This window comes from Ooceraea biroi, chromosome 7 (assembly GCF_003672135.1).
Source record: "Ooceraea biroi isolate clonal line C1 chromosome 7, Obir_v5.4, whole genome shotgun sequence".
NCBI classification, from domain to species: Eukaryota; Metazoa; Arthropoda; class Insecta; order Hymenoptera; family Formicidae; genus Ooceraea; species Ooceraea biroi.
The window spans coordinates 15,978,960-15,996,235 of NC_039512.1; the positions used below are offsets into that span (position 1 = coordinate 15,978,960).

The 17,276-nt window shown below is 38.8% G+C and overlaps 3 protein-coding genes across 3 annotated transcripts; all 3 read right to left on the reverse strand.

Moving 5' to 3' along the window:
* Positions 1–315: 315 nt before the first annotated feature.
* On the reverse strand, positions 316–2,570 carry LOC105274775 (ubiquitin-like domain-containing CTD phosphatase 1). The gene is made up of 2 exons (XM_011331182.3): positions 2,349–2,570; positions 316–2,037 (listed from the first exon to the last, which is right to left on the reverse strand). Exons 1-2 carry the CDS (start codon positions 2,506–2,508, stop codon positions 1,226–1,228), a joined length of 972 nt encoding a protein of 323 aa, XP_011329484.1. The 5' UTR covers positions 2,509–2,570; the 3' UTR covers positions 316–1,225.
* A 1,547-nt stretch (positions 2,571–4,117) lies between these two features.
* On the reverse strand, positions 4,118–10,263 carry LOC105274793 (peroxidase). Its single transcript, XM_020033209.2, has 5 exons — positions 9,176–10,263; positions 8,659–9,105; positions 6,725–7,277; positions 5,538–6,642; positions 4,118–4,519 (listed from the first exon to the last, which is right to left on the reverse strand). Exons 1-5 carry the CDS (start codon positions 9,307–9,309, stop codon positions 4,335–4,337), a joined length of 2,424 nt encoding a protein of 807 aa, XP_019888768.2. The 5' UTR covers positions 9,310–10,263; the 3' UTR covers positions 4,118–4,334.
* An 81-nt stretch (positions 10,264–10,344) lies between these two features.
* LOC105274800 (coiled-coil domain-containing protein 142) lies at positions 10,345–17,048 on the reverse strand. Its single transcript, XM_026971306.1, has 14 exons — positions 15,712–17,048; positions 15,328–15,553; positions 14,995–15,215; positions 14,698–14,830; positions 14,391–14,536; positions 14,075–14,262; positions 13,762–13,953; positions 13,523–13,662; positions 13,019–13,303; positions 12,799–12,915; positions 12,578–12,731; positions 12,373–12,490; positions 10,795–10,982; positions 10,345–10,504 (listed from the first exon to the last, which is right to left on the reverse strand). Exons 2-14 carry the CDS (start codon positions 15,496–15,498, stop codon positions 10,368–10,370), a joined length of 2,190 nt encoding a protein of 729 aa, XP_026827107.1. The 5' UTR covers positions 15,499–15,553; positions 15,712–17,048; the 3' UTR covers positions 10,345–10,367.
* Positions 17,049–17,276: the final 228 nt, after the last annotated feature.

Genomic DNA, 17,276 nt, shown 5'->3' on the forward strand with positions numbered 1-17,276 from the left:
ATATAAACCTTGTAATATATAAAAATATAAACTTTATACTAGGAATGCAGATTATTAAAAAATGCAAATTAAAAAGCGTACGAAGGAGTTAGAACTTATGTCATGGATATAAGTTGATATTTATTATTAATATAACAATATTCACAAAAATACAATGTATGCAGTGAAAATCTTATATAATAATTGCATCAAGTTTGATTGTGAATGTATTCTAAGTATATTTGATTGTCTTAATTGAAATAGTAGTTACGTTATAGTAGTAGTTATCTAGAATCCTAAAACAAAAAATGGAAACACTAAAATGTAAAAATCGGATTTCCGGGTAAATAAGCTTTATTACCAATCACCATGTACATGTTCTCATATTTTACATCCTTTCATAATACTGCAAATTTTTATGAAAAATGGAGACAGTATCTCGTTTAAAAAGTTTAAAAAGGTCTAAATTCTTTTTCACAGTAAATACTGCCGTGTGATTTATTTAGGATACTTAGACATTGCGATTTGCATAATTGGTGCAGGGCGTTAACTATTGGCTGGAAATTACGTCTTAATAATAGTTGCCGCATGGAAATCGCCGCATAGCGCGATCATAGATATAAAAAATTGAACTGTTCTACGCGCTGTCGCGTGACAATTCGAGCTTGACGATATATCTGCACTTGCAAAACATGTACAGAATATATATATATTTATATATGCCTTCCACGCGCGTGGGAACTTACTTGAACACATCGTAATATTGCGTTTGTGTACTCGCGTACTCGAGTACATAAATGCAATGCGTGTATCTTGTATGTCTGAGTTATATGATAACGCATAATTCTATAGTACAACACAACCGATAAATACATTACGAATACAAAGAGACATGTGAAAAATACGCGTGTATTCTTGGAGCATTCAGAGAGAGAGAGAGTTTAGTATCACCCATCGTAAGTGGAAATCTTGCAATAACTAGGGACGCAGCGAGTAAGTTAATCCCATGTTGTTCTCGTCTCGAAAGTGCAGGACAGTCTTCTAATTTTGTTGATCATTTTGCGATCGCGCGATTTTCAAACAGCCGCGTGAACGCATTTTTTTCCTCTCGCACGTTCGTCGCGTTGTTCGCAGTCTTCAAATCACTTCGCATGCCCTTTGACGAGCGATGTTCCCGTTTGTGTTGGATTCGCCAAAGTGGTCAGGAAGAAAAATTGCAACATCTCGCGATACCGCGATATCGACCCTACTCGTCGCCACTGATGTCGCTCTTCTTGGGCTTGTACTCCTCCCACTTCCTGTGGTTGAGCGTTTGAAAGTCATCGACCTCGGCTATAAATTCCAAGTACTTGGCTAACTTCAGCAGTTCGAAGTCCTTCACTCTGCTGGTGTGAGCGTGCTTGAAAGGCTTTATCCTCAATCCCGATTGCGGATTCATTATGAAGTTCCTCCTAATGTCATCGAACATTATCGTGTTCTTCGCGGAGAACTGCTTGTACTTCCCCCAGATAATGCCCAGCGGCTTCACACCGACCACACCGTACTTGGGCGTGTGAACGGTGATCATGGCGAGGACGTCCAAGTGAAAGGCTATCTTGTAGTTTGGATGATTCGAGACCCCCAGCAGCTTCATCTTTTCATTGATCCATCTCATACTGGTCGCCGACCAGATGACTATGTCGTAATTCTTATAAGCGCGCGTCAGAAATTCATGGAGGTACGGACGCATCAGCTGCGCTCCACTCTCCGCCACTGATCGATGATCGAACAGAGTATAGTCTATGTCCAGCACGAGGAGTTTCTTACCGTCTCTCAAGGGATTCAGTTCGGTGATTACGTAACGATCGATACGTATCTGGATCTTGCGCAGATTGATCTCAGCCTTTTCGATCTCTACCTCCTCCTCTTCTATATCCAGGTCGTTAATTACATCAGGTACATTCTCCGGCGCTTGACTGGCCTCCGCGATGTCCTCCTCACGCGAGCCCATCAACATCAACTTGAAGCCAGGCTTCAAGTTTAACTTGCCGATTATATCGTCATCTTGCGCTGCCTTACCTAATGAAAGTTTCCGCAAACCTTTTTGAAAACCTTACAGAAGTCATACTTACATGACATGATTTTAATTTTAATTCAAAAATATAAAATGTCCGTACGAAAAACTAAAAAGATTAACACTCAGATTGAACTTGATATCGTGGAAGAATGAAAATCTTTTTTAAAATTACACACAAATTTCCATAATAATTTTTTAAATATCATCAAAACAATTAAAGTTTAATGTGACTATTAAAGTGAAGAACTTTAAATTGTGTCAATGATTTATCAAAATTGAACTCTATGAAAGACAGTAAAGTTTAAAACATAACCTTTAAATTTGAGATTTAGCAGTTTTTGACGTTCCGGGCGCACGCCCGTTTCCCTGTGTATGCGCTCCTTTAGGGCGAGAACAGTGTCCTCCTCCTGAATATCGAGGATATCGTATTCCTTTCCGCTCCATTTCACTACAATTCTTAATTCACCCTCCATCCTCGCTGTTACGAGTCTGTCAATCAATGGAACAAGCTACATCGCGAGCGTCAAAAAAGTCCAAATACATTGGAACCGTAATATCGGTAATGTCGCGCCCTACGTCCTCTATTTGCGCGATCAGTCGATCGTAGCTTGGTAAAATGAAATATCACAAGATGGTAATACCGTTTGTGCACTATCGAATTTATCGATATATTATGAAATATCGATTTATCGAAATCTTTTCAAATATGAATTCAAATATGAATTCTCTCCTCAATTATTTTCTATCTTTAGAATTATTTGTTAATTATTTACTTTAGTGCTCCTAATCCTTGTTCTTAAGGGGGCATATACGTTTGTCGGTGTCAAAAAATTGATTTTTTTTTCTTTCCATTTTTCGACAGTTTGAACCTTCAAGAATGTTGTCCTAAAACCGTTTTTTGAAATTCGAATAAGTAAAGAAGTTACAACGCGTTTTGTCGGGCAGTGCACAGGCGTGCGCCTGCCGTTTCTGAAGCGGCGCGCAGGTAGAAGGGTCGGACCCTCATGCAACGGTTTCTTTTGTCCCTTTACAATAAAACTTACTTTTGAGATTGAAGTATAGGTATTTTCTAATAGATGATGACGCTGTAAGCAGTGCTCTAAGCTGTTTTCAAGCCGATTATTCATTTAGTTGGCGTCGGCTGCGTGATACGGACGATTCTCGTTGTTTGTGGAGTAGATGTCACGATGAAATAGGTGTAAAAGTTCTCGAGAGTCACAGGGAGTGAACAAATTTCGAAAAAGTTTTACGCGCAAGCGAAAAATGCCGCCCAATAGGTGGCAAACGGTGTATCCAAGAGGACGTCCGAGCACAGCATGCGATGCGGGAGGCCCGAATAAGCCGTCGCCTCGCTAAAAACCAACAAATGGAGGCAAACCTTGTGCAGGAGGATTCCCTGTATGGCCCAGGAATTGACGATGACGTGTAAGTTGAATAAATTTAGTTTTGCAATAAAGTAAACTTGTTCCAAAACTTTAAACGCGTTTTTCTCAAAACCATGTTTTTAAAGTCGGTTACAATGATAACTTGAAGACGAATCAACCGATCTACCTTTTTTTTTTATTGAAAGCTTATAAAAATCGCTTGTCGTTGTCGTATTGGATTTTTAAAATTCCAATTCTTTCTATTTTTTTTTAAACAAACAAAACTGAAATTTTGTGCCGAAAATCGGCACTCTAACTTTAAAGGTCCGCCATTTTGTTGAAAATTCGAATTTTAAAAATCGGATACGACAACGACAAGGAAATTTACTCTTCTTTAAGATGCCGTTTGAATTTTGTGTTTCAGATGAACAGGCACGGAGATATTATTGTAACCGCGGAATGACGAATCGCGTGCACGGTTAACTACACGGCGGTGGAAGGGGGGGGGGATTTTGTAACACTATTATTTCAATAAAATTTGTATAAGAAGTACAAAAGGTGTACTTTATTATGCAACAAGTCCCATTTTTATAGTTTGTGTCTTGGCTCTGCAAAAAATTCATGAAAAATGCCTTTTTGGGGGGGCTCCAAACGTATATGCCCCCTTAATCTATTTTTCAGCATATTTAGATGATTAAATTATGATTAATAGTTTTGAGCTGTTTATTTGAGAATTAATATGCAAAATATCGCAAAATGTATTTGCTAAAGTTTTCTCATGAATCAATTTATTTTGCAATAACAATTAATAACTATGCAAACCGGTGTTATACATAACATTCGTTTGTATTAATTGTTTTATTGCATAATGTATTGATTTATAAAAGAAACTTACGTACAAACTTTACTCTTATAAAGCTGCTTATAAAGTTTAATTACGACGACAATGAACTGTCTTCTCTCCATGATGCAAAGGACGGTCCTGGTATGTCTTCACAGGATACTAAAGGATTGTCCGGGCTGACGGAACGCATAATTTCCATTTGAGAATGCGTGATTCCGTCTGAACAATCGCATATTAACTTCGCCAGTGAACTTTTGCGTATTTCCATCAGTTGATCTGCAATTTTGGAAACATATGCTTCATTCATTTATTTATTCCACTCACTATTTCGATATTTCGAGATAAAAATTTAGAATGTAGCAAATTGTAATTAACTTTGTTAAAATAAATTTGTTCTTAAAAAAGTAAGGACCCAGGCAGCACATGTTAGCCTAATATATGTTTCTTAGACGTATCTAATGTCTAAGAAACATAAAGTACCATTTAAGAAACGGTTTAAATAGAAACCGCTTTTAGACCTCAATTTTAAAAACGTATTTTTCACGTTTCCACAGAAACGAAAAATGTGTTTTATTAAATTGATTTGAAATTATATAATTAATATAGAAAAAATAGTAATTTCTACTTACTTTGCGAGTATTAATTATTTTTACATCATACGTTTCAATGTACTCGATTATGGAACAAGAGACAAAAATCAACACAAGTGTGTGTGATTCCCACCTCTGATTCACTAAGCGACCGATAGATGGCCAGGCCAGACGTGACGTTCTCGCAAGTAACATTTGTGTTATCACCTTATAAACAACCATCCGGAAAACCGATCCAATACTCTTTTCTTCTTCTTTTCTTTTGAAACTTTTGAGATCACTATTACTTGAAGTGATATTTCAAAAGAGTAAGATTCCACTACACGAAATTTAGAGAGTAATTCATAAAATATAAAAATGTAGTTTTTTACAAAAATGTGACTTAACTCTGTCTATCTTTGAGGCACTGATATATAGAATTGATAAATATTTTTCTGATGGTTTCTGAAAGGTTTTTTTGCCGAAAAAGAAACGTTTCTCCTAACGTTTTTTCGTTGGACATTTTTCTCCTAAATAAACGTTTCAATAAAATGGTTATGAAACGTTACGGCAAAACGTTTATGAAACGGTTTTGAAACCAATGTGTGCTGCCTGGGGAATCATTGAATAAAAAAACATATTTCGTCGCTACAAAATGCAGTAAGTCCAGAATGCTTATTTTATCTCAAATGTGCGTGCAAAGCGAGTTAAATAATTTATTGTACCTTCTGCGAAGGGATACGGTTGTTCGGCGGACTCATACCAGAAGCGGTCTCCATTCCGCAGACGCGCGAACTGATCGGCAATCAAGCTCGCGAACGTGGGCCCGATCAAGTTGTTCAACCTCGGTATCTCCGCCAAGGCACCAGTGTACAAATCTACATCCTCAACAGACTCGTAGAGCGTCGATATCTGTTTTAGGGCCTGAGGATCCAAGTGTCCCGCGAGATCATTGAACGTTTTCGCTTTTCCCAGTCCGCAGTATTCCCGCCACGCGGTGTAACCCGGTAATCCATGATCTCGTCCTCGTTGGATGTTTAACGACACCAAGTCCAGGCCGCAAGGCACCGTGGAAGTATCGTTGACTATAGGATCCTCGAAGAGATGATTAGTCAACTGTGAGGTGACGTGCGTAGAGTACTTCTGGATGGCATTGGTCGTGGCCGAGTTCACTGAACGTGTGACACCGCCTTCAGCATAGAGACTGTACGGGTTGAAGAGCATCTTGTGCAACTCCACGTACGACGACGTGCCCTTCTCAGCGTCGGTGATCTTCATCAGACCCGGTAGTAGAGTGTGAGCGAAACGGAATGCCGCGGCGGCGAAATGATTGGCTATCGTTGGATCATCCTGCAGATCGTCTGGATCGTGCATTCGCTTCCTGTAGCCTGAACCGAGGGGCGTCAGATTGTACTCCTTCATCTTCTCGTCGCCCAGGACGATTGGCAGAAACTCGCGATAGGTGATGTGTTGCAGCTGAGCGCCGACAATGCGTCGTGTTTCCTGATAAAGAGTCTCGTCGTTCCAGCCGGGGTTGATCCTGGCCAATTCCCTCGCGATCCTGTTATGCTGTCGTGCCCAGAGGAGATGCATCGTAGTCAGGTGCAGGTTTTCATTCGCCCTGGCATCGCCCGCGGCGAAGCAGTAGCGGCCTCGACGTTGCTCAATTTCTCGATTGCAGCCGTCGTCGAGGTCCCTGCTCGCCGGCAGCAGAGTTCTGTTATCCGGAGTGAGCTGCATCTTCAAGCGACCGCCGGTGAACTCACGCAAATCGCGGGCGATCTCGGTATCGGGACCGTAAATGGCCGAGCCGTCGATGAAGGCACTGACCTGAATGCAACATATTGTTTCTGTAAAATGTTAATTTTTTGCAATCCGTATTTATTTTTTAAATTCTAATATTTGCGATTACTTGATTAAGCTGCTCCCTAGGTCCGAGCTTGCACTGCGGAGCTGGTGCGGACCGCACGAAATCCATGCACGTACGGCCGGTTAAATCATACACGGGATCGCCAACCCCCACTTGCACGGGGAAGCACTCGGGATGTTCTTCTGACGGAGGGCAACAAGCTATGGAGCTCCCGTTAACACCCTGACTGAGCGCGGTAGCGGTGATGTCGTGATCCAAGAATTGGCCGAATACAGCCAACATTACCGTGAAGGATGGATCGGTGCTGGCTGAAGGATTGTGCACTGTTAGACTGACCTTTCTAGCCGAGGGCAACTCCCGTCCCGACCGTGCCTTTCGAGGCGATTCGATACCATCGGCGTAATCAGGTAGCGAGACTCTTCTGAAGGGCATCATGCTGGAGCCCCATCCTCTTGGTCGGTTACAGCTACCGTCGATGGTTCGGTATTTATCGAGATTACATGTGATGTGATCGATATATTGTTTGCACACGCCTTTTGGTACCCAGCCGCTGTCGAAGAACGAGTTGATCGCCGATGGTTCGTCGTTGGCAGACCTTGAACAAACGTACGACTGTAAAACTTTATATTATATTTAAGACCGTCATGTTTAATCTTCAATAATTCTTGCAATTTAATAATTTAAATCTTTTTATTAGGAGTGTGATTTAGTTTTGAGGGTTTTGCAACAGATGGCCGTAGTGTCAGTTTGTTCCAATAGCTGTTTCCGATAACTGTTGTTTCTTACGGTGTTGACATTATCCATGACATTTAGTAGCATTATAGCAATAACAGTCGTGTTTATATCATCGTAAAAATCCGAAAGAGCATTTTCGACATGCGTTGCTTTTGTTTTTTAATCAAAAGAAAACTGCGGCTGACGGTTATAGAATTCTTGTGGAAACTTATGGTGATTCTGCCCCATCAATTAAGACGTGTGAATACTGGTTTAGACGCTTTAAAAGTGGTCATACTCATGTGAAGGACAAAGAACGCTCGGAACAACCAAGAAAGCTTGAAAATGCAGATTTCCAAGCATTATTGCACGAAAATCCAACAGAATCCACTTCAGAACTTGCCAGAGCATTAAATGTTGATCGTACAACAGTTACCAAACATTTACATGAAATGGGAAAAATTCAGAAAGAAGGGAAATGGGTTCGACATGAATTATCGGAAAGTGCTATTTGAACATTTGCATTTCGTTGATCGCCAGGCAAAAAAAGAAGAGTCCTTTGTCTCGGATTGTTACTGGGGATGAAAAGTGGATCTGTTTTGATAATCCGAAACGCAGAAAATCATGGGTGGATCCAGGCGAACCATCAACATCCACTCCGAGACGCAATATTGACGGTTCAAAAGTAATGCTCCGTATTTGGTGGGATAGTGTACTATGAGCTGTTAAATCCGCATGAGACTGTCACGGCTGATCGTTATCGACACCAATTGTACAAGTTGAAGCAAGCATTGGACGAAAAACGACCACCAATTGCGAGTAAAGGACGGAAAGTGATTCTTCTTCGTGACAACGCTCGACCTGACGTTGCGTTATCAGTGAAAGAAACACTATTAGAGCTTGAATGGCAAGTCTTACCGCACCCCGCGTATTCTCCATGCGATTATTATTTGTTCCGGTCGATGCAACACGCTTTAGAGGATACACACTTTCATAATTTGGAAGAAGTGCGAAAATTCGTCGACGAATGGATCGACTGAAAAGAAGAGTGATTTTATCGTGGTGGAATCGATCTCTTGCCAGAAAGATGGGAAAAAGTTATAGAAAACGAAGGAAAATATTTTGATGAAGGTATTCATTCATTATCATATTTAAATACATGCGTTTTTGAGCAAAAAAACCCTCAAAACTAAATCACACCCCTAATAATTTAAATTTAATTTTTATACATTTGCGTATGGAATAAAGTAGGATCCACTCACCTCATATTCTCGATCATCCTCGTCGCCGCGATCTCACCTACGGCTGCTAAGGCAAGAACACTAACGTTAGGACTCGTGCTCACCACATATCGGTGCCTGGATTCTGGGGATGGAGACGGCAGTGGAGTCTTTGCAACGATCTTATCTGCTAGCAGGCGTCTTTTCATCGCCTGTTCGCCAGCTCGTAATCCTTGCATATACTCCTGCCGACTAATATTTTTCATCAAAGTGTCGACGATATTGGATACCAGAACGGAGCCGGGTTCGGACGTAGCACTAACGGTGCTACTGAAGGACGCATGCGAGGCAGAACCAGGTGCGAATCCTAGTCTTAGACCGTCACCTAAATTTCCAGAAAGTGTTGCATTATCGATCGCGGGATCGATTGAGATAGGATGACTCATGGAGTAACTGATGAATATCACTACAGCCAAGGTGAAGACCACTCTGCAAAATAAATCGCAAATTAATCGGTATCGTTCAATCATTGTAATTTTTCTAATTAATAAACACTTACATCAGAATACCGCAAATGCAGCATTGGAACTGTCGCAATCGCGTTCTTCGAGTTCTCAAGAGACTGGCGAATTCGACGTAGTCGGGGGAATCCGTACGTCTAGCTAAAGGCGTCCTCTCCGTAATACCATGCATTTTTGACGCGCAGAGATGTACTCGAGGAAGAATATAGACGACAAGATAGTTTGCCTTCAACGATTAATAGATGAAGTTTTTCAAGAATATTTTTTACTTGGCAATTTATTCTGCTCTTTTCACGATTTGCCGCATCATCTACACGATTTTAGGCGCGCATTAAGTATGATATAGACATCCTTTTCATCGACATCGCGATGAAACAGCGAAACTTTTCTGCCCGTGTATAAAGATTTGATAACAGTTTCTGCCTTTGGAAATTAAGTTTGGTTTATCCGCACACTCGCAACTGAGCAACTGAACCGGTTGTATAACATGACTCGAGAATCGACAGTCGAGAATGAAACATGAGTCGTCTCGCTACATTTTTATTTTGCGGTACAGCGTAGTAGTACCAACTCGGACGAAAGGTAACACCTCAACTTACAAACAAGCAATAGATCATCTGATTTATAAAAATATATTTATGTGCTCATATATATGTGTACTTAAAATTATAGCAGAACGTACATTATTTCAACTTTCTATCAAGATTGAATTTAATCACTGCAACACCGTACATTCACAATGAACACCAATGTTTGACTGCTAGGAATGACGGTCGATGTATAGCTGTTGCGCTGATTTTGTTGCCACATCTTGTACCTATGTAACATAATATGTCGTCGGATCATGGAAGGGTTTCCGTCATTTCCCGGGCTTCTTGAGAATATGAACTTGCTATTAATGCACACATTTTGCGTAAGTATACATTCATGCCTGATACTGTAAATTTTGTTTATTAATATCAAAATCAATATTTTATTTGTGGCATCTGTAGTGTAAGTTCCTCGAATTACACATTACAAGTTTCTCAGTTTTTTAGCTAATTTATTAAATCATTTAATAAATTTATGTTCTAGTCTATGTATGAGCTAGGAAGCTTATGTTACGATCCAATATAATACGCCAAGGGAAAATATTTTTATGCAATAAGTTATTCGCAATTAGTGCTAAAGTTGTTCGGGAGTACGACTGCAATAATCACAAGAAGAGTTTAGTTTGACAATCTCTATCATTTATTCCATACAGCAAAAGTTATATCGCTTAGGAGCGCGTAACTCTAGCCATTGTTTCTGATTTGGAACGTACATTTCTGCTGGCATACGTTCTAGACCCGGAGACTCGGGCGATCCGCGTTCGTTCGTTCTTCGAGCTGAAAACCAGAAACGAAATCATTTTTTTAGAAAAAATTACAAGCTTAAATTATTGTCATTGAAAAAGTTGCGAATCCTCTCACAACAATCCTACAGCACAAAAACTTACAGCAATATTACATCAACGTTGCTGTAAGCTTCTCTATTGTATTAAACAAAGAAATATCTAAAAAGCACGATAACATAATTTACAATCAAATCTTTCATGATAAAAGTCAGAAATTCTCTTCAAAACTTAATTTTTCAACATTAATATTGCAAATAAATTTTGGAATCTGCGCGCAATTACCCAATCGCTTGCGCATAGCGATAGCTTCGCCCGGATGTCTCAATAGAAGCTGACCGACACCCTCGCAACGACGTAGAACTTCGTTTTTCAACAAGTGATTTCTGACGTTTTGCGAGATGATTGGACAGTCCGTGACCCATGTTAATACGTATGCGAAATCCGTCAACAGCTGTTGCGCACCGTACTCGCTAGAAATTTATTTTAATGTACAATATAACAAAGAGCCATTTAAACTTTACATTATATCATTAATTTTGAAAACCGGAGAATGCGAGTACTCCTTTATATTGTTTTTATTAGGGGTGTGATTTAGTTTTGAGGGTTTTTTTGCTCAAAAACGCATGTATTTAAATATGATAATGAATGAATACCTTCATCAAAATATTTTCCTTCGTTTTCTATAACTTTTTCCCATCTTTCTGGCAAGAGATCGATTCCACCACGATAAAATCACTCTTCTTTTCAGTCGATCCATTCGTCGACGAATTTTCGCACTTCTTCCAAATTATGAAAGTGTGTATCCTCTAAAGCGTGTTGCATCGACCGGAACAAATAATAATCGCATGGAGAATACGCGGGGTGCGGTAAGACTTGCCATTCAAGCTCTAATAGTGTTTCTTTCACTGATAACGCAACGTCAGGTCGAGCGTTGTCACGAAGAAGAATCACTTTCCGTCCTTTACTCGCAATTGGTGGTCGTTTTTCGTCCAATGCTTGCTTCAACTTGTACAATTGGTGTCGATAACGATCAGCCGTGACAGTCTCATGCGGATTTAACAGCTCATAGTACACTATCCCACCAAATACGGAGCATTACTTTTGAACCGTCAATATTGCGTCTCGGAGTGGATGTTGATGGTTCGCCTGGATCCACCCATGATTTTCTGCGTTTCGGATTATCAAAACAGATCCACTTTTCATCCCCAGTAACAATCCGAGACAAAGGACTCTTCTTTTTTTGCCTGGCGATCAACGAAATGCAAATGTTCAAATAGCACTTTCCGATAATTCATGTCGAACCCATTTCCCTTCTTTCTGAATTTTTCCCATTTCATGTAAATGTTTGGTAACTGTTGTACGATCAACATTTAATGCTCTGGCAAGTTCTGAAGTGGATTCTGTTGGATTTTCGTGCAATAATGCTTGGAAATCTGCATTTTCAAGCTTTCTTGGTTGTTCCGAGCGTTCTTTGTCCTTCACATGAGTATGACCACTTTTAAAGCGTCTAAACCAGTATTCACACGTCTTAATTGATGGGGCAGAATCACCATAAGTTTCCACAAGAATTCTATAACCGTCAGCCGCAGTTTTCTTTTGATTAAAAAACAAAAGCAACGCATGTCGAAAATGCTCTTTCGGATTTTTACGATGATATAAACACGACTGTTATTGCTATAATGCTACTAAATGTCATGAATAATGTCAAGACTGTAAGAAACAACAGTTATCGGAAACAGCTATTGGAACAAACTGACACTACGGCCATCTGTTGCAAAACCCTCAAAACTAAATCACACTCCTAATACATCACTTCACAAGTAAATGCAGTATTACAAATTATGCAAACGAAAACTTTACCTAAACTTAATGCGGTGCAAATAAATATAATCCAGCCATGCTTCGCACATTATTCGTAAAATCATGTTGGACGTTTCGGGATCTTCTATCACTTCCAGAACTGGCAGTAATACCTTTTCTGCAATATGTATACATATATATAAATATTCATATAAATAAGTCTCCTATTTATTATATATATATTATAATAAAAAAAGAAATATACCAAAATAAGTTTCCACGTAAAGACTGGCTACTACTGGTGGTATGTTGCTATTTCTTCTCCAATAATTCGATTGTGGAAAGCACATATGTAAATTTGCGAGGCTGATTACGCGACAGATCTTGGCAAGCGTATCAATACATTTAGCAGGACATTTCTGCAGAGGCGAAAAAAAAAATAAAATTACCTGTATAGTTTTTTTAGAAGAAAAAAATTTACTGTACCTGAAGCAAGTCAATGTTTGCCTTGACTTCAGAAACAATTTTTGCTCTCATCTTCGTGCATACGTACACTTGAACGTTAACGGAATTTGCCGACAATGCGGTTGTATGATCGGCGAGCTAAAATTGATAAATGATAAGACACGCGACGCGACAAAATACATCGATGCGTATCTTCGACGCATCGCACTATAAGAAATTTTATTAAGAGTCGGAAAAGCACCTTTAGATAAGACAACTCCTCCAAGCAGTTTGTTATATCGCCTTTGACCAGAAGAAAGAACACATCCAAGTCCCAAGTATGGGCTATAGTTTTTGCTTCCTGGATAGCCCACAATCTTGCTGTGTGTACCGAATGATCCATTCTGTGCAACACGACGATCTGCTCCGAGAGCGGCAACTCAATCAAGGGTGCCCCTATTACCCATTCGCCGCCAATCTCGCATTCATTGCTGAGAGTAACCAGAAGTTGGAACAACTCGACGAACATTTGACCCGTACCAGTTCCCTGCGCGAGTAAAAAATGCCAACTACTTATTATCATCCAATTTTCTCTTGTCTGCTGTACGTAAAAAATATTATCTTTTTTCTATACATTTTTTCTAAATTTAAATTTAAATTTTGCCCAGATTTTGCATTTAAACGTTTATCAGTACATTCTACTAAATATATTTTTCTGAAGTTGATTTTATATGAATACAGATTTTTATTGTTCTCTCGTAGCAACCTCCGTGGATGATGGTTTCGAGCAACATTCGAAAGCCGAGGTATAAGCTAATCTGAACAATTGATCCCAAGCGACGATGGTCGTATGGCAGCCTAGTGCATCGCATAAATTCTGCAACGCTGGTCTAACCGTGGGCGGGACTGAAATTGAAGATATAAGTAACGGAGAATGATGTCTCTCATGGGGAAGAGATTATCGAAAATTCGAAAAAAATGTTCTTAAATGTCAGAACTCCTTACTTTCATTTCCCTGGATGAATTGTCGTAACCAGTCCTTAAGATGCTGAGCGCCGTGACTGTGGTGAGTCGCAAGAGCCTCTCGGCACCACCACAGTATCACGTGATCTAAAATACCTGACAGGGCACCCCACGCGACTTCCTGATAGTAATTCTTCACTTTCTTTATCGCGGTACCTCGCAATCTCGTCTCACCTGATAAATATTAATATTAAATAATATAATTTTACAGCTATTTTAGCATTTAATTTATGAGAAAGTATACTTTAATAAATTTTAAATGCTAAAATAGCTTTCAAACTTTTTCAGGACACACCTTTGCTAGTCTTCAAGGCATCTGCGCCAAGCAATTGTGGTGAGATCTCCTGTACCACGTTTAAAAGTCTCAGGACTTGTTCATTCTGTGTATTTACAAGGACTTGCATGCTTTCGATGTTGGATACCTCCATTTCAGATGTAGACGTCGCACTCATGACCGGTGGAGTTAAATGCCTCGTAAGAGCACTGAAATTTAAGTAATTAAACTTAACACTTTTTAACTGACCCAATATTTATGGTGCATTTATATAGCTAGATTCCAGCTTATTTGTAATACCTTTATATTAAAATGCAATTATGGATCGTGAACGTACCGATAAATTTCCATGCTAGAGTTTTCCGAAACATCTACGTCATTCGTTGCAGATGTAGACTTAACTTTCTCGCGAGGTTCATAATTCGCTAGAAGACAATCGATAAGTTCGTGGCAAGATTCTTCCGCTCTATTCTTCGCTAATATCTAAAATTATTACGTTTTACAACTTTCCCTTTTTCTCTACACAAAGTTATAAGTTATAAAGAAAACTATTGTGATAATAATGTGTGTTATTTATTTAATGCTAGTTATATATTACTCAATGTGTGTGCGTGCGCGCGTGTATGTCTGAATTAAACACTCGCCTGCAATACTTTAGTTATGGACATTTTCTTCAACGGTTCCAACATGGACGGGCAATCGTTGTAAAAGACATTTACAGACGAGTCCGACACATTCTGATTTGTATCGAGCATGTTGTTGTAAGCATTTACTAATCTGGAAATTACTTATTATATTATTACCATCTGATATATTTGCAGAGATTTATGTATCCCATTTTAATTCTGACTGATATTTTTTGGATTACGTAAGAATAAAAATTAAAATGGAGGCCATAGTTATAACAACGATAGCTGTATGATAGTGTATTTCAGCTGTACCTAAATACTATTCTGATATTCTCTTCAGTTTTGCAATCAACGATACCAGTAATCAGATCCCGCGTAAACTTTGCGACCACGTTGAGTTTATGCTTTAATATCGTCGATAAATGATGTATTTTATATTTATATATCGGGTGACTGCTCAGCTCTCCCAGGCTGCATGCCGACTTGTAATTCACTATTAATTCCTCCAAGCTGTCTATCACTTCCTCGAACATCTGTGAAGCTCGTAAAGCAACTAGTTGCAAGCATCATTTTAATATATTTCATTTTATACGTTTTTATTGATAAATGAACCTATCTATTTTTAAATAAATAAAATCCTCAGACCTCTAGCTCACAAGATCGAGCCTCCATGAGGTCGTCGATGATTAAAGCTACGCATCCCGTGATTTTACCCATTTTCTCATCCAAAAGGGAAGCGTCCACAAACCATTTATCGAGGGCACCATCAGAAAGCGGCAGCCACTTTGCAATGTTTGCTCTATAATTAACATCCATGTGTTGGCGCGTTGATTCTGTTGCAATAATTGCCTTTTCTTCATTCAGCTAGCACCTAAAAAAAATTTTCCTTTATTCCCTATTTGAATTATAATAATTTCTTTTCGCAAAACATTTGCGTATTTTTACTATCTATAATATTTAATTTAATTATGCATCTCGTTCTGAATACATTTGAGATTTTATTTAATAAATCGGTATATTACACATCACCTTCACGAAATTGCGCTGGGCAGTAAACATTATTATTAATTATTAATATAAATCGTGTATAGAGATTATAATTATACACTGGCCGTAGAAAAGTAGCTTTCATGGAAGTTTAAAAATTTTGTGAAAATTGTATGTATGACTATTAGATAATTATTATATCACTGAATTACATGTGCGATTGTTCTTTCGAAAAGATAACTTTATCCATGGCTTGTTCGATACATTTTGTTTGCTTTATTTTATTAGCTATTACTAACTACTGTCACTTTAATCACGGATGATAAATGTTGCACCACGCATTCTTTGTTACCACGGATACGCTTGACGCATGGCAATCAAGATGTATACATATATATACCCTACGTCCCGTTCACTGCAGGTACTGAAAATCTATAGTTCATGAATATACAGTCCCTGGCCAAATTATTAGACGCACCTGCTTTTTTTCTTACAATCAATTCTTTAAGTTCAAATCTTCTCCTCAAGTCAATTCTTGCTTTAATTCGCCTATACTCGCTTCCGACACTTTCAATCATCTTGAAATTTCTCGATTCGAATAATCTTTTGTGTCAATTAGCGCCTTTATCTGTGCTTTCTTACAAGGTGACAAGTCTATAACTTTCCCATTATTTTAAGAAACAAAAAGCCACCCCTATTTATGAGATAAATATGTAAATTAGAGAAGAAAACACAAATAACTATACAAACTTTAATTCCGCCTCCGCACTCGCTGCGCACTGCGCTCGTGTTTTGAATCGTTTAAGCACTGTAGTGATGTGACATCGATTAATATGGGAAAGTTTATTTTATAAACAGAGAATTATTGAACAATGTGAGAATAATTATAAATAATTTTAAGAAGTTTCATGTGAAAAGGCAAATAAATCGAAAATTGTAAGAATCTCAAGGAGCGTCTATTAATTTGGCCAGGGACTGTATTACGGATATACCTGATTTGTTCTTACATGAAGATTATCTTAAGAATAATGAGATAGTAATAGAATTAGCTAATGAATAAATAAAAAATACCTTAAAATAATTATTTGGCTCGACAGAAGGCGTACAAAGATTTTTACGTAGATCAAGCTACCATTTATCCAAAATTACAATCAAATAATGTTTGTGGAGCTTCAGCAAGCAGAAAAACGATGTTGCGGTTGGAGGAGTACATTTGCCGTATAAAACAGAAGTTGCACTCACGATCAGCCTCGAATGAAGCCGGATTCTGTGTTGGATTGGAGTGGTCGATTATCGCGTATTATCCTCGCATAGCGAGCACACGAGAAACATCAGCAAGCCGTTATTTCACATTTCATCCACTCACACAAACATCGATCAAAATAAATACGAGGTATTTGCAAAAGGTCGTAAGGACACAAATAGATGGCAACTGCGGAATTCCTTTCCTTTAAACTACTGTTTAGATTTGAAGTGTTGGCAGTACTCGATCATACCCGGTCGATGCTTGACAATTCCGAATACAGTGCCACTTTTAACACGATTGAAGATGTCCCAGTGCAATTTAAATAGAAGTAGGATTCGCGAACGCATTTCGCATTACTATA

Coding starts and splice junctions, on each gene's coding strand:
- LOC105274793 (XM_020033209.2), bottom strand. CDS start 9,309: ATGCATGGTATTACGGAGAGGACGCCTTTAGCTAGACGTACGGATTCC. Junction 9,106..9,175: donor TGCATTTGCGGTATTCTGAT/GTAAGTGTTTAT, acceptor TTTATTTTGCAG/AGTGGTCTTCACCTTGGCTG. Junction 6,643..6,724: donor CTAGGGAGCAGCTTAATCAA/GTAATCGCAAAT, acceptor TGTTGCATTCAG/GTCAGTGCCTTCATCGACGG.
- LOC105274800 (XM_026971306.1), bottom strand. CDS start 15,498: ATGGATGTTAATTATAGAGCAAACATTGCAAAGTGGCTGCCGCTTTCT. Junction 14,537..14,697: donor CCATAACTAAAGTATTGCAG/GCGAGTGTTTAA, acceptor TAATAATTTTAG/ATATTAGCGAAGAATAGAGC. Junction 12,491..12,577: donor TTACGTGGAAACTTATTTTG/GTATATTTCTTT, acceptor TACATATTGCAG/AAAAGGTATTACTGCCAGTT.
- LOC105274775 (XM_011331182.3), bottom strand. CDS start 2,508: ATGGAGGGTGAATTAAGAATTGTAGTGAAATGGAGCGGAAAGGAATAC. Junction 2,038..2,348: donor GCTAAATCTCAAATTTAAAG/GTTATGTTTTAA, acceptor AACTTTCATTAG/GTAAGGCAGCGCAAGATGAC.